The following is a 17356-nucleotide window of genomic DNA, read 5'->3' as shown; positions in this document are numbered from 1 at the left end:
ATTATTGTTTGACTCCTTTTCTTATTTATTTTTCTTAAACTAGATGTTTACCCTTTTTTGTAGAATCACAAAACAGACAAGAAAACATCAACAGAAGTTTAATTCACCAGAATGTATGGAGCTGAGCAAAATCCTTACTCTTAAACCCAATAGGTAACAGCTTTTTATTCTGTAAGACCTACTGATTATACCATATAAACCATTGTATTGTGAAGCGGCGAAGTGAGCATTTGGTGTATTGTTAGCATTCTCATTTCTTTTCAATCTTTTTATTAAATTTCAAATTAAAGTTCAAATTAATATACATAGCAATAGTGATTATACACTTGGTGTGAAGAGATTGGGATTACAATAATAACAGTTGACGTATACACTCACAGGGAGTAAAATATATAATCTGAAGCTCTCAATCTCTTACTGAGTGAACATGATACAAAAGAATTTGAAAAGAAATTTAATTATATGAAAAGAGAACCCCAAAATTAAAAAAAAAAATAATAATAAACAAAAGCAAACCAAAAACTTCAAAAAAAAAGCTGGACTGTTATTTCTTCAGTTAAAAAACATTATTATGTCATTAACTCCGCTCCTCTGTATTCAAGTGAGAGGTTATTGGAAGGAATTCAGAAAAGGATTGCTTACATCATATGGAAATACTGAATAAATTTAAGCGAAGAATCAACAGTACCACTCCTAATTTTTCTAAGTTTAAACATGTTATAGTTTGAGAAAACCATTGAAATGTGGTAGGAGGTATAGGATCCTTCTATTTAAATAGAATGGATCTCTTGGCCATTAATGTAACAAATGCAATCATACGACAAGCTGAAGCGGATAAATGGCCAGAATTGCAGTAATAGGATGAGATTGTAAATCAGTATACAATACAATTGAAATAATATTAAAAATGTCCTTCCAATATTTTTCCAAAAGAGAGCAGGACCAAAACATATGTGTCAGGGAAGCCACCTCTGAATTACATCTGTCACATATAGGATTTATATGGTGATAAAAACGGGCTAACTTATCCTTAGATATATGGGTCCTGTGACTAGTGTAGAAATTGCAGGGGCCCTGGCAGATATATTTAAAATGTCCTTAGCCACGGGTGCAGTGCCGGAGGACTGGAGGGTAGCTCATGTTGTTCCATTGTTTAAAAAATGATCCAAAAGTAAACCAGGTAACTAAAGGCCAGTGAGTTTTAAGAATAAATTGGATAGATACATGGACGGGAGAGGTCTGGAGGGTTATGGACTGGGTGCAGGTAAATGGGACTAGCGGAATAACGTTTCGGCACAGACTAGAAGGGCCGAATGGCCTGTTTTCTGTGCTGTGGTGTTCTATGGTTCTATGGTTCTGTGAACCACCTTAAACTGTATCAAAGAATGTCTAGCACACATTGAAGTTGTATTAACTAATTGGAGAATTTTCTTCCATGTCTCTATAGGTAAAAGTATCTGGAGTTCTCTTTCCCATTCATTCTTAATTTTGTCAAGTGTCTCTAGACGTATTTTCATAATCAGATCATAAATTATTGCTATCAAGCCCTCTGATAAGGATTAAAACCTAAAATTTTTTCTGTAATTTCAGTTTTATGTGGTATTGGAAAAGTAGGTAAAATAACTTTTAAAAAATTTCTGATCTGTAAATATCAAAAAAAATGTGATCTAGGCAAATTGTATTTATTAGACAACTGTTCAAAAGACAAAAGACAATTATCAATGAATAGATCATGAATGCATGTTATTCCCTTCATTTTCCATAAAGAAAAAGCTAAATCAATTCTGGATGGTTGAAAGAAAAAATTGGATTGGATAGGACTTGATAAAATGAATTTATTCAATCCAAAAAATTTACGAAATTGAAACCATATTTGTATTGTATGTTTAGTTATTGGGTTAATCATTTGTTTAGTCAATTTAGGAAGTGCAAAAGGGAGTGAGGCTCCTAAAATAGAAGTTAGTGACAACCCTTGCACAGACTCATACCCAAGATACACCCATCGGGGACATTGAATTACATCTAAATCTTGTGTCCAAAAAATTAAATACCTAATATTAATTGCCCAGTAGTAAAATCTAAAGTTAGGCAAAGCCATACTGCCATCCTTCTTTAATTTCTATAAATATTTCTTACTTAACCTTGGGTTTTTATTCTGCCATATATATGAAAGAATTTTAGAATCAATAGTATAGAAAAAGGATTTCGAGATGAAGGTTGGAACCGCCTGGAATAAATACAAAAATTTTGGTAAAATATTTATCTTAACCACATTAATTCAACCAATCAATGATAGAGACAATGGGAACCTTTTAGTAAACAATTGTTTAAGATGATCAATTAAGGGTAAAGAGTTAACTTTGAATAAGTCCTTGTGCTTCTTGGTAATTTTAACACCCAAATAAGTAAAATAATCAGTCACTAATCTAAATGGTAATTGTCTATAAATTGGGACTTGCATATTTAATGAGAAAAGCTCACTTTTATTATGATTTAATCTATAACCAGAGAAAACATTAAACTGAGCAAGCAGTGATAATGCTGCAGGGATGGATTCCTCAGAGTTAGAAATATAAAGTAACAGGTCATCTGCATATGGTGATACCTTATGCATCCCCTTTCCACGAGTGATACCAAATATGTTAGAAGAGTCCCAAAAGGCAATTGCCAAGGGTTCCAAGGCAATATCAAATAATAAAGGACTTAAAGGGCAGCCCTGTCTAGTGCCTCAAAAAAGCCTGAAAAAGGGGATCTCTGACTATTAGTAAGTATTGAAGCCAACGGTGTATGGTACATCAATTTAATCGCAGATATAAAATTAAATTTCTCAAGTGTGTTAAATAAATATTCCCATTTGACTCTATCAAACGCCTTCTTGGCATCTAGCGAGACAACACATTCTGGAATTGTAGATGAATATTCATTAACCTCCTAATATTAAAATGCAAATAGCGATTTTTAATAAATCCTGTCTGGTCATCAGAAATAATTTGTGGAAGTACCTTTTCCAGTCTAGAAGCCAATATTTTGGAAAAAATTTTGGAGTCCACATTCAATAAAGAGATAGGTCTGTAAGATGCATATTCAGTAGGATCTTTATCCTTTTTAAGAATTAAAGAGATAGTTGCTTCATAAAAGGATTGTGGTAATTTACCTGCTGATAGGGCATCTTTAAAAATTTTACCTAACCAGGGAGAGAGAAGATCAGAAAAGGATTTTAAAAATTCAACTGTATACCCATCGGGACCAGATGTTTTACCCAAATTCATTGAAGAAATTGCTTTCTTTATTTCTTCCTCTGAAATGGGTGCATCTAATATTAAACGTTCATTAAGTGATAATTTCGGAATCTTCAAATTCCTTAAAAATTCATGCATTGATGTAGAATCCTCAAGAAATTTTGATTGACATAAAGAAGTATAAAATTCTTGAAAAGATTTATTAATTTGATCATAGTCCACTGTGTAATTACCATCTCATTTATGATCTTTAATAATCTTACATTTAGTCGAAGCAGCTTTCAGTTGGTTGGCCAATAATTTACCAGATTTATCACCATCATAAAACTGACTCCTGATGTTGAGTAATTGATTTTCACTTGGAGATGTTAATAATAAATTATGTTGCAATTGAAGTTCAATTATCTTTTTATAAAGCTCCAAATTGGGAGCATCAGAGTATTTTTTATCGATTTATTTAATCTTATCAACCAATATGCATAATTCATTATTAGTTTGTTTTTTCAATCCAGCAGATTATGAAATGATTTGACCATGGCTATAAGCTTTTAAAGGTATCACATAATATTCCACTGGAAATTTCTTCTGTAGAATTAGTTGAGAAGAAAAAGGAAATCTGTTCTTTAATAAAATGAACAAAGTCTAAATCCTGAAGTAAAGAAGAATTGAATCGCCATTGTCTGGCACCAGAGGCTACATCCACTAATTTGATTGATGGTTTCAATGGCGCGTGATCAGAAATGGCAATTGCATCATACTTACAGTCAATAACAGTTCGAGCTAATTGAGAGTCGAAAAAGAAGTAATCAATTCTAGAGTAGTTGTGATAGACATGAGAAGAGAATGAAAACTCTTTATTATATGGGTGTAGAAATCTCCAAACTTCTAAAATTCTGGAATCAACTAAAAAGGAATAAAGACAGCGGATTTGTTTGGAAGTACTTGATTTGACGCAGACCTATCCATTGAAGGGTTTAAGCAACAATTGAAATCTCCACCCATAATCAACATATATTTGTTTAAATTAGGGAAAGATGCAAATAAATGTTTAAAGAACTCGGGATGATCAATGTTAGGTGCATAAACATTAACCATAGCAACTTTTTTGTTATGAAGTAAGCCAGTAATTAATAAAAATCTACCATTCGGGTCTGAGATTGTTTCATGATGAACAAATGAAATCGAGGAGTCTATAAAAATAGAGACTCCTTTCACTTTTGCTTGTGAATTAGAATGAAACTGTTGACCCCTCCAAAATCTAAAGAAGCGCCGATTATCCTCTCTCCTAATATGAGTCTCCTGAGCAAAAATAATCTGAGTGTTCAGTCTATGAAAAACTTCAAAGATCTTCCACTTAATTGGATTATTTAAACCATTCGTATTCCATGAAACAAAATTAATCATATCATCCATTTTAATAGACTAAAACATATGGCATGTAAAGGGTTAACCTTGCTGCACAGGAGACTCATTAATAGGAAGAGGAAAAAGAGTCCAAAGAGGAGCCGGATATGACGACAATTCAGACATATTTGTAGCTTTAAATCAGTCCAGAAGAAAACAAACTAAACTAAAAACAGCCCCACCCCCACCCACAAAAGCCCAAAAACTGGCCAATAGACAGCCAAAATGCTACTCAGTAAATCCCTTAACCCCACCTCTTCTGTTGGCAAATCTCCAAGTTAAAAGGAATGCAAAACACCACTAGTAGTTAAAACATGAAGATACAAGTACCCAAAAAACATTTCGGAATTATAAACATTGAGAGGAAATGGCTTGCTGAGAAAATTCTATGCAGTCAAAAATACTGACAGTCAACATTTAAAAAATATAATCTTACTTTTATTTCAAAAGAAAAAAAGCAATCAATCACCCAGTCAAATTCTTAGTTATTACAAAAATAAACCATTAAAATATTAAAGTAGAATAATATAAGGGAAAAAAAGAATTGTAAAATAGATACATGATAAGTATCCATGTTCCAGAACCAAACACGAAAATGTTAACAAAGGGCAGAACAAGATCTCCAGACTTAAAACGTTCAAATCTGTGAGTTAGTTATTACCTTGTAGACCAAATAGGTATAAAAATCAAAGAATAGCACATTTATTAACCATCTGAAGTCACAAGTTAATCTTTGAGAAATTCTTCAGCTTCATTCACGAAATTAAGCCATTTGCATGATTTGTCAGGGAGTACAATCCTCAGGTGAGCTGGAACAACAATGTAGGTTGATAGTTCCCTTGATAAAGCCACGACATAATCTATTTATAATGCAATCTTTCTTTCATAACTTCTGGGCTGTAATCTTCAACCAGACGAAACTTCCAATCTTTATATTGGATTGTTCCTTGATGACGAGTGATTCGAATCAGCAGCTCTTTAGTACTCACATAGTGAAATCTCAATATTACTGGCATGGTTTTTGCTCTGCTGGGGTTTTGGTCTTAACGTTCGGTGAGCACGATCAAGTATGGGATGTACAGAGAAAACTTCAGAGCTAAACACATCCATCAGAAGTTTGGAAAAGAATTCAATAGGACTACCAGTTTCGGCATCTTCAGAAAGCCAATAGTCCTCAAATTGTTCCTCCGACTTCGACTTTCTAAATCAATAATCTTTTATCTTTGCTGTTCCAGTATTTGGGTGGTCACAGTCAAATCCTTTTCCGGTGAGCTCAGCCTACCATCTCTCTCTTTGCCAGCTTCATCCAGTTCAGCAATTAATTGCTGTTGTTTAACATTTTCCTGTTTAAGTGTTGTTAGTCTGTCTTCAATCTCCTTTAATAGCATTTCCAAAGTGGAAAATTTCTGATCAAGTTTTTTATCCAGGAGTTTAGAAATAGCTTCCAAAGTAAGTTGAGGATCTCCATTCCCCTTTAGCTCAGGTATTTATTTCCGGCAGTTAAAAATTAGATGCCAATCTTATGTAAGTGTTATAAAAGTCTTATTAGGGGGTGGTGTACAAAAAATTAAAAGTGAGTGGAGCAGTGCCAAGATGCGACCTACTCCATCTAACACCACCAAGAGAGTCACATTCTCATTTCAGGTGTGAAATTTGAGCACTCCCCTGAAGGAGCTGAGATGGATTCCAGTTCACAACTCTGATTGAAATCCAATCAGTTACACTGCCTAATTACCTAGGATGACCTAATAGGCAGCTGTAATCTGATTATGTAAACCTCCAGAGTAAAAACTGGTAGAAGCAATGACGTGGCTCACAACCTGGATAAAAATTAAAGAGTCAGGATATGGCCGAAGCAAGGCTTTGGGGGTTGGGGTGGTGGGCAGGGGGCATTAGATAAGGTAATAGTTTATCTGTTTCACATCACATGAAATTCCCAGAACTTTGATTGCTTTGTGCAGGGAATGTCTGGAAGAAGCATGAACCGAACTGAAGACTTACACAAGCATTTGGAAAGACAGGGGTTGATTAGGGATAGTCAGCATGGATTTGTGCATAGAAGATCATGTCTCACAAATTTGACTGAGTATTTTTGAAGAAGTAAGTGAGAAGGTCGATGAGGGCAGGGTGGTAGATATAGCCTACATGGACTTCAGTAAGGCCTTTGATAAAGTTCTGCATGGTAGGCTGCTATGGTAAGTTAGATCACATTGGGATCCAGGGAGAGCTAAGTAATTGGATATAAATTGATGGTAGGAAGCAGAGGGTATGGTGGAAGGTTGATTTTCAGACCGGTGGCGTGTGGCTAGTTGGTCTCCCCTGGTTCAGTGCTAGGCCCATTACTATTTGCCATTTACTATCAATGATTTGGATGAGAATGTATGGGTTATGGTGAGTAAGTTTGCAGATGACATTAAAATAGGTGGTGTCGTTGACAGTGAAGATGGTTATCAGGATTTTACAGGGGGACCTTGTTCAGCTGGGTAAGTGGGCCTGTGGAATGGCAAATGGAGTTTGATTTGGATAAGTATGAAGTGTTACATTTAGGTAAGACAAATCAGAGTAGGGACTATTCACAGTCAACAGCGGGCCCTGGGAGCATAGTAGAAGAGGGACCTATAAGTACAAGTACATGGTTCCCTGAAAGTGGAATCACAGGTAGACAGGGTGGTGAAGAAGGCTTCTGGCACTACTGGCCTTCATTCAATCAGGGCCCTTGAGTACAGAGTTGAGATATTAATGTTATAGTTGTCCAAGATGGTGGTGAGGCTGCATTTGGAATATTGTGTTCCGTTTTTGCCATCCTACTACAGGAAGGTTGCCATTAAGCCGAAAAGAGTGCAGAGGAGATTTATAAGGATGTTGCCTGCACTTGAGGGACTGAGTTATAGAGAGAGTTTGAGCAGGATGGAGCTGTTTTCATTGGAGCGTAGGATAATGAGGGGTGATCTTATAGAGATGTATAAAATCATGAGGGGCATAGAAAGGGTGAATGCACACAGTCTTCTTCCTAGAGCTGGGGAATCAATAACTAGAGGGCATAGGTTTAAGGTGAGAGGGGAGAGATTTAATAAAAACCTGAGGGGCAACTTTTTCACCCAAAGGGTGGTCAGTATATGGAATGAGCTGCCAGAGGAAGTGATTGAGGCAGGCATATTAACAACATTTAAGAGCTGCTTGGACATGTACATGGATAGGAAAGGTTTAGAGGGATTTGGGCCAAATGCAGACAAATGGGACTAACTTAGATGGGAATCTTGGTTGGGATGGACCAGTTGGGATCAAGAGCCCATGTCCGTCCTGTACAACTCTATGACTGTATGACTTGTTCACAGTTCTTTTGACCACTGTTAGATTGAAAAGTGGTAATAATGATAACACAAATTAATACCCAGACCACACAGTCCACGTGAAAACAGTAAGCTGGAGGGCAGTTTTCTAGCACACATAATAATGGCACTTTGAACAGGATATACTTGGCAACTGATTATGCACTTATTTAATCTTGCTTCATACATAATATTTTTTCTAACAGCGGCCATGTCTTTTGCATATGGGAGTAAATTGGAACACGTGGGATTTCAATTTACTCCCACATGCAAAAGACATGGCCGCTGGGGTTGGGGAATCCTGTAATCACAAGGATAGAAGGAATGATTAAACTACAGTAACACTCAGACAATCGCGCACCTACAGGATTTAGGAGACACTTGTTCTTGGGTGGTCAATTAAGCTACCACTGAGGTAAACTCAAAAACATTGCTCAGTGGGACCCCACGTCAGTGTGGCTCACTGTGCTCTTGTTGCTGTTGTTCATCACTCATTCTCGATTGGGACCATGACATCTAGTCTGTAGTGTTGCGATTGCATGGAGATGGCTGATTAGACCAATATGGGCTTGAAAGTTCCTTTCGCACAGGTGACAGAGGTGTTTGGATGCTCTGGTATCAGTGGTTCTTTTCCTCTTTGCTTCCTCCATTCTAACTTCTCATATGAGCGGGCACTGCTTTTTATGTGGGTACGCCAAACAGGACAAGCCAATGCTTGTTGTTCCCAGTGTCAATTTTGAAGCTCTTCTGGGATGTTCCAAGAGAGCCTTTGATTCTCTTTTTCTGTCCACTACTTGATAGGTTGCCCTCAGTCAGCTCTCCAATAAAGTAGCTGCTTTGATATTCTGTCATCAGGCGTTTTTCTGACGTCTTGCCCACCTGATCAGTGATTCTTTCAGCAATGCATAAATGCTGTTGAGATTTTTTTGTATGGTTGCCTCAAAAGGTTTACAATTGTCTGACAACTCCATGACAGTATGATGGGACTAAAACAAGCAAGAATATCACAGCTACAATAGCTTGACAACAATTGTGGCCCACAGCCATGCATTTAAGTGGAGACGGAGTCACCACCTTATAAAGAGTCATAATTATTCCCACTATAAACTACTTACTGATTAACTGGTCATTAATTTCCTCCTTCTAATGGAATCTTGCAAGTGATTAATGCTTTCTAGAACTGGTTCATGTTGTAAGAGTTCTAAGTTGTGATGCAGCAAATATTGAAGGAATTCCTATTCTTCTGGCTTCTGAAATCCAGTTGCTTACAGAGATGAGGCAATTCACTTCCAATGTAACCAGACTGTTAAAAATGAGCTGAGGTGATACAGACCAAGACATGTTGCTGGAACTCAGAGGAGGATGAGGAGTAGAAGGGAAAAGAGTGATATCTAACACAGCACTCATGCAGCAATTATCCTATTTAATATAAAATTAAAAACTATATACAATAAAAATGTATACATTTTAACTAAAGTAATGCAAAGATTGAAATCGAAGACCTCATTGCTCCTAAAATACATTTTTGAATATGAACAGTCTGAACTCTTCTTAAATAGCAATGAAACACAGGCAGGTAACTCTAATATATTGCAAAGGATTAAACAGTGATCACGCGCCCTTCTCAAAAACTCATGCATCTCAGTAAATAAGGCCTTGCAGACATACTCTCGGAGTCCAAAAGTTTGCAGCACTTAATCATGGACAGCTCCTTCAGCTGGAAGACCTGCAGGTTTGAATGGTGGGGCAAGTTTGAGAGCCAAGTGGCCTACTCCTGCTAATACTTTCCTGTTTCATGTGTTTTGAGCAGATGATAAGGCCTGCTTGACTGAGTTTAATGGTCTCCTAGGTTTATATGATACTAGTATCAAGATGCAATCCAGGGAACACATCGTAGAGCTGCTAGGGATGAACTGGGACAGATATTAATGCATCTCTCTCCACCACTTCTGGGCAAAGGAGCATTCAATCAGCTTCTCCATGTCACAGCCTACAGGGCAGCTTGCGTGTCATGGAAGACACATCTTAAAGTCCATCCTTTGAAATATACATGTATTTCACCTGCACATTTTAGACAACGAATGGATATTCCTTCCTCTTTACCTCTTCATTATTTGATTTTATGGTCTTAGGTTTTCTGAGGATGATTTTATCAAACTCTTCAAGAAAATTCAGAATTGCGGATGGATAAAAAATCCTGAAGAGCACAGAAAGATCAGGTAATTTTCCAGTGTCAAAGATCAGTATTTCTTAAGAGTTACGGTATTCTTAGACTTTGATCAAGAAAAAAATTTTCGTAAAGGACTGGTTCAAAACTATTGTGCCAGGCTGCCAGCTTCCTCAAGATCAGGTTGTCATTAGCTGTGCTCTTTGTCTGGTTTGTCACTGTTGGAGCTGTCCATGAGGGTGCTGATCTTCCAACTCCCAAACTTCATTGTGAGGTGCTGCTACACAGTTTCTTCTATAGGTTGTAGGATGCAACTAGTGGAGTACCCCAGGGAAGTGTTCTTGGCCCTCAATTATTTACTATTTATATTAACGACTTGGAGGATGGGGCAAAATGCAAGGTATCCTAGTTGCTGATGATACAAAAATAGATGGAAGGGTTTGTTGTGATGAGTTTATTGTGACCCTACAATGGAATACAGATAGATTGAGTGATTAGCAAAAAGTTGGCAAATGAAATTCATTGTGGGTAAGTGTAAGGTCATGCACTGGAAGGATGAATGAAAGGAGAGAATATGATTTATATGGAAGGTTATTGCAAATGAGGAATTCAGACAGAACTGGGTGTTCTAGTGCATGACTTACAAAAGGTTAGCAGGCAGGTGTACAATTATGGCACTGCATGGTTGTGAGGAGAATGTTGCAAGGTCGACTGGACTGGGAGTGACTTTGTGATGTTCAATGTCAGGTGTTTCATCCTGCTTTATTCTTCCTCTTTTCCACATAGCAGTTTTGGTACAACTGAATGACTTACTTTCCTACTTATTATGATGCAGAAGTTGGCCATTTGGCCCATTGGGTCTATGCCAGCTCCCTTCACAGAACAATCCCATTGGTCCCATTTCCCCTTTATCTTGGCTGTAGTGTTGTAACTTATTGCCTCTCCTCCATACATCAACAACTCTGATTATTTTTCCCATCTACCTATTGCTAAAGGGAAATCTACAGAAGCCTATTAACAAACCAGCACACCTTCAGGATGTGGGAAAAAAATCGGAGCAAGGTCAGAATCAAATCCATGTCCCTGGTGCTCTGAGGCAGCAGTACTAACTGTTGCACCACCATGCCTAGTTTGGTCTGCAGGATCTCTTTGACCAGGGTGGGAAAGGCTGCAAAATTCTTCCCCTAAAGTGTATTAGTTAACCAAATGGGGTTTTAACAACAACCCAGCAGTTATGTGGTCATCATTATCAAGGTCTAGTTTTTTCTTTAAATTCCAGATTATTAACTGCATTTATATTCCACAGCTACCGCCTCAGGTTTTGAAATGGCTTTGTTAGTCCAAGAATATCAAGTTAATCATTGCACCACCAAATTACTCATGGAATCAAGGAAAATTACACATTGGGGAGAGAAAACAGATAAATTAGGTTATTAAATTTATTTAATGTACTCCTGGTTCTTGATCAAAGAAATAAATAATAGTACCCTTTATGTCTGCAGACTGCACCAAAGTTTATAATGGCCTATAAAATAATTTGTAAAATCTGATCATTTTTGTAATGTGGCAGCCAATTTGTGTACAACACGCTTTCACAAACAGCAATATAAAAGTATCAGAAACTTAGGTGTAACAGGAGATTAGAAAGGCGTTTTGAATGCTGGCCTTCTTGGCAAGAAGTTTTGAGTATAAGAGCCAGAAGTGATAATGCTGCTAATTGTATGCTAGCCAACAGTCACTGGCACAAAATGACACACAAAATGTTTTGCCTTCCAGATCACAGCTGGAGAAATGCTGCAATGCATCTCAAAATTTTATTATTACACAAGTCAATACACCACTGAGTACAAGCATCAATTATGAAGCACAACCCAAAAAAACTGTTGAAGTTACTAAAGATATCTTTAACCTGCTTCCAAAGGTAAGTTTTGGTTTGCTCAGCTGTGCAGGAAGGCTGGGGATAATTTAAATTTGAGGAGGAGGAAAAAGTATTTTCCTATAAACCGGAGTTCATAATTTTACCCAATATTAATCAGTCCATATTTTCTTGAACTGATCATTTCTGATCATTTGTGTCAAGTTTGGAGACTGTTGCAGTTCGAGCTGGTACTTCTGTTGGGATCCATGCCAACGCCACTGATTATTTCCCAGCACAATATCTGCAATTGTTCCAAGATTGGCCAGATAAATTGGATCTCCCAAATCCATAAAATGACCATGGTCTGACAATCCCCAAAACAGTTGGGTTTACACTTAATCTATATGTCCTCCCAGAATTTGACCTAGGAAAGTGCATTACCTCAATCTTGTTCAGCTTGTTTGAGGAAAACAAGATAGAGTAAGATGTGGAGGTGCTACTGCTGGATTAGCATCTACTACTGATCAAGTGTCTCGCATTGGAGAATATCCCAGTGATTCCAAAATGCTCCGAACTATCTCAAACAACTAAGTCAAGCCAAGTTTATTGTCACATGCACAAGTACGGTGAGGTACAGGTACAATGAAAAACCTGCTTGCAGCATCACAGGAATGTAGGTTCAAACAACACACAAAATATAAATTATACATAAATTATGCAAGACAGTGAAAAAAAGACTATGTAAAATAAGGCAAGTGTTTCTTTTCTTAAGTTACCTCTTAATTAACTAATTTAATGGACACTTCTGTAGTCAAACTGCTAGTATTGCTTTTCCAGTGACAGCATCAAACTGGGCACTGCAGATGACTCTTATAAGGCCAAGTACCCTAATGATTCATAGATATGCACATGCAATGAACACATCCCCGCATAACTTATAGGAACATGAGGTCCTTTCTATACTTTTTCATTGAGTATTGCCTTTGTAGGTTCAGGATCACTGAGACCAATTCTGAGATGTTTGATTTTTTTCTGGAGGACTTCTAGTCATACATTCAGACCTAGACTGCTCTTATTGAGTAGGTCAAAGTCACAGTCACTCTCATCTTCCAAGCCCCAGGATCATCCTAGGTGGACACCACTGATCTGTGTCTTATCATAGCAGCACCACTGAGGTCACTGAGATCTTCATAGATTCATAGAAACATGCACCCATGACCGCAAGAAGCTGCAGAGAGTTGTGGACACAGCCCAGCGCATCACGGACACCAGCCTCCCCTCCTTGGACTCTGTCTTTACCTCTTGCTGTCTTGGTGTAGCAGCCAGCATAATCAAAGACCCCACCCACCTGAGACATTCTCTCTTCTCTCCTCTTCCATCGGGTAGAAGATAAAGGTGCCTGAGGGCACGTACTGCCAGACTTAAGGACAGCTTCTACCCCACTGTGATAAGACTATTGAACGGTTCCCTTATACAATGAGATGGACTATGACCTCATGATCTACCTTGTTGTGACCTTGCACCTTATTGCACTGCACTTTCTCTGTAGCTGTGACACTTTACTCTGTACTGTTACTGTTTTTACCTGTACTGCATCAATACACTTTGTACTAACTCAATGTAACTGCACTGTGTAATGAATTGACCTGTAGGACCGGTTTGTAAGACAAGTTTTTCACTGTACCTCGGTCCAAGTGACAATAATAAATCAATACCAATACCAGCATAGAAACAGGCCTTTACAGCCCACCACATCAATGCCAACTGTAATGCCTATCTATACTAATCCCATTTGCCTACAGTAGGCCCCTATCCCTCTACTCCTTTCCTGTCCAAATGCCACTTAAATATCATAATCATATCTGCCTCCACTACTTCTTCTGGCAGCTAATTCCAGATATCTGCCACCCTCTATGTGAAAACCTTACTGCTCAGGTCTCCTTTATATTCCTTTTCTCTCACTTTAAACCTGTGCCCTCTAATTCTAGATTCTTCTGTCCAGGGAAAAAGACTCTGACTATCCTATCTATGCCATTCCTAATTTTGTAAACCTTCATAAGGTCACCCCTCAGCCTCCTACATTTCAGTGGGAATAAACCCAGCCTACCTAATTTCTCCTGATAACTACAACCCTCCATTCCAGGCAACATCCAGGTGAATCTCTTCTGCACTCTCTCTATTCCTACTTCATCCTTCCTGTAGCATGGTGACCACAACTGTACACAATGCTACAAATGTGGTCTAACCAGTGTTTTACACAACTGCATCAAAGTATACCAACTGCTTTTTTCACTACCTTTTCCATCTGTTTGCCACTTTCAGGGAGCTATGGATTTGCACCCCAAGGTCTCTCTGTACATTAAAGTTCCAAAGGTCCCTGCCATTTACTTCATATGTCCTCCCAGAATTTGACCTCAGAAGGTGCATTACCTCAATCTTGCTTGGATTGTTTGAGGAGAACAAGGTTGAGTCAGATGTGGAGGTGCTACTACTGGATTAACATCTACCACTGATCAAGTGTCTCAGAACAGGAGGCAAGGAACATATGACCACATGTCCAGGAGATCTCAAGAATATACAGAATGATTACTAATTATCCTCTGATTGTGCTTTCTGCTTCCCATAGTCCGTGTCCATGTAATAAAAGGGCATTGCCCAAAATGCCAGAAGGTTGCTGCATGCCACATCTTGACGTGGACCTACTGCTGCATACTTCAATGAACACAAGGACACTACCCAATTCCACACGTTTTTCACCTGCATGCCAATCATTTGTCATAATAGTACATCTCATAAAACCCTCTAAAGTTTGCAGACATAAGGTCAAATGCCTTCGACCATTTGTCTGACTAATTACATTTTTGAGGTTTACCTAATGGTTGACCAATAGCAACAGAGTAATGGACAGTAAATTATATTAAGGTGCATTGATTCAAAAGGATGAGGTCTTGCAATGAGAGGTTAACATTACAAGCCAATAAACCCCTGCTCAATCAACAAGGACAGAATTCTCATAGAACTCACATTCGGTCACGAGATTAAGTTGAAGTCATTGATCCAATTAAACACTGCAAGAAATACAATGGTCAACTGATGATCCAGGCTTCTGGTTCACCTACCTTCACTCCTAATGCCAATCAATATTATCACTCACTCAGCAAGCTTCCTGGAACATTGATTCACCGTTGGCTCTCAAAGGTAGATCTACTCATTCAGCACTAAAGACCAAGCAGAACCTAGGCTGAATATATACAACACAACAGTAAAGAGATTCAATACTTGCTGCTGAATCCTTATACCCTGCTCCAGGCCTCTCATGGGAATGCTTCATTCAGATAGTGCTACTTCAAGGCTTTATGGTACATATCATGCAGGGTGAATATTTATGAAAGATGAAACAGTTGGAAAACTGATAGATGGGTAACATTTCTTTTAAGTATCTTGGACAGACCTCTGGATGGATACCAAGGCAAAGAGATTGAGCATGGTAATCATTTTGACGTTCACTTTAAGAGCATGGGCACTAGGTCCTACAGGCTACAGGTTTAGCTCCAATATGCTGTAAACATCTGCCATAACCTGACGTAATATCCAAGGGCACCTCAGCTACTGAGGCCACCACCTCTAAATCTCAGTGGGTTTAGACCTAATGCAGGGCTAAGGAGAAAGAGCAGGGTTTGATAAGAGTTCTCTACTGGCAGCTGGTGTAGGATTAATCAGCTGAATGGTCTTCCTCAGGCCCATATTCTATCACTCAACATCAAAGAAACTTGACCTAGGCCTACTTAGCCTTTGTGGAAACTTGGAAATCCCGACGACAGTCACTTGGTTGCTGTTATTTCTCTGAAAACTCTCTGATGCTGGACTCCTCAAGGAATGCAGGAGGGGGGCATGGAGTTGTGGTAACTCCCCAGCACGTATAGTGGGAAATCCTCACAAACATGGTTGGACACTGCAGAGAGACTGCTTTTCCTTAGATTTTAGTGGAGACAATTTTGTAATTTTACCAAAACCTACTAAAGTGACTGAGTAATTTTAGATTATTTTTCTAAAAACAAATTTAAGTATATTGAAATGTTGTTAAGAGTTTAGATTCTCATTTTATAAACTTTTTAAAGCATTTTAAATTGTTTTGTTATTTCTTTTAATGATCCTAATGAATTTAGATTGTATTTGAATGACAATGCACAAGGTTTCACTCACTATCAAAGATCATTTCTCATATTTGGGAATGGGGCTTGTTCTGGACCCTCCCATGGGTTCTCATTATTTAAAAGAGGTGACAGATGATTTTTTTTTGGAAGATCTTCTTTTGGCACAGAAGAGAAGATGAAGCCCGGGGCAGATCAGCCATGATCACATTGAAAGGTGGGGCAGATTAGAGTGGCCAGGTGGCCTACTGCTGCTCCTATTTTCTTATGTTCTTTAAGTTAGGGAAAGCTTTGGTCATACACAAGACTTCACCAGAGTGGACTGAGTCAACTCCATTGTTCTTCCTTTATGTTAGAGAAGTGCAGGCATTTCTCAGAGGCTGGTTGCAAGAGCAAATTGTACATTGAAATTTCCATTCTGGGCCAATATTGCATAATCAATGGTCAATGGTGCTTCACACAAGCAAGAGTTGCAGCTGCAAGCAGTATACTTACTAACCTTTTACTCCATGCAATTCAATGGAACCAAATACAACCAACAACCAATGCTCTTATACACATTTAAGTTAAAGCTGCCTTTCCCTCCTTAATATAAGTGGAGAATTCAGTTAATAAATGAGTGTTTAGCAAATGATCTTAAAAAACCCTTGAATAAAATGCTTACCATTCATTACTTTGAGGGATGATAAGGGGTGAAATAACTTTTAATTCATTGAGATTCAATAACCCAGAGTGGCCCTTTGCTTCACTCTCTGCAGCCTCTCATAGTCAGGGTTCCTCCTTAAAAGTCTGGTCTTTCTGGAAGTCAGAAGAAATGTATTTTCTTTTTATCCTCTTGAGCTGATCAGGGCAGAAAACCAAAGCTTATTGACTCAGCATTCCCGCCTTTAGCCTTTATTTTGGGACCTATGTCCTTGTTAATCCTATTTTAGGGATTGATAAACATCCCACCTCAATCATAAGCTTAGTTAGGAATCTTATCTGTCAAATTATAGGGAGTCAAATGCACAGGGTGGACTTGTTCTGGGCTTTTCGTGGCCCAGGTGTTATCAGTTCATTATTCTTTATTCTTTTGCAAGAATATTTTTTAAGGTTTGTCTCCACAAGTTATTAATTAAGGAAAGGAGATTTATGGCTCCTTCTCTTGGTTCTTATGAACTTGTTATGTAAACAGATAGCAGGTGTCCATTGGCAAGAACTTTGCCAAA

General features: G+C 38.1%; 1 protein-coding gene across 1 annotated transcript in view; it reads left to right on the top strand.

Moving 5' to 3' along the window:
- LOC127570528 (alpha-2,8-sialyltransferase 8F-like) overlaps positions 1–17356 on the top strand; it is a 50555-nt gene that overhangs the window by 13961 nt on the left and 19238 nt on the right. The window contains exons 2-4 of the mRNA XM_052016181.1: positions 64–153; positions 10105–10191; positions 11916–12060. Of these exons, the coding sequence (XP_051872141.1) occupies positions 64–153; positions 10105–10191; positions 11916–12060 (322 nt within the window). The remainder of the gene's footprint in view (positions 1–63; positions 154–10104; positions 10192–11915; positions 12061–17356) is intronic.

This window comes from Pristis pectinata, chromosome 5 (genome assembly GCF_009764475.1).
Source record: "Pristis pectinata isolate sPriPec2 chromosome 5, sPriPec2.1.pri, whole genome shotgun sequence".
Taxonomy (NCBI): Eukaryota; Metazoa; Chordata; class Chondrichthyes; order Rhinopristiformes; family Pristidae; genus Pristis; species Pristis pectinata.
The sequence above is the reverse complement of the archived record's forward strand: the minus strand, read 5'-3'. Positions and strand labels throughout refer to the sequence as shown.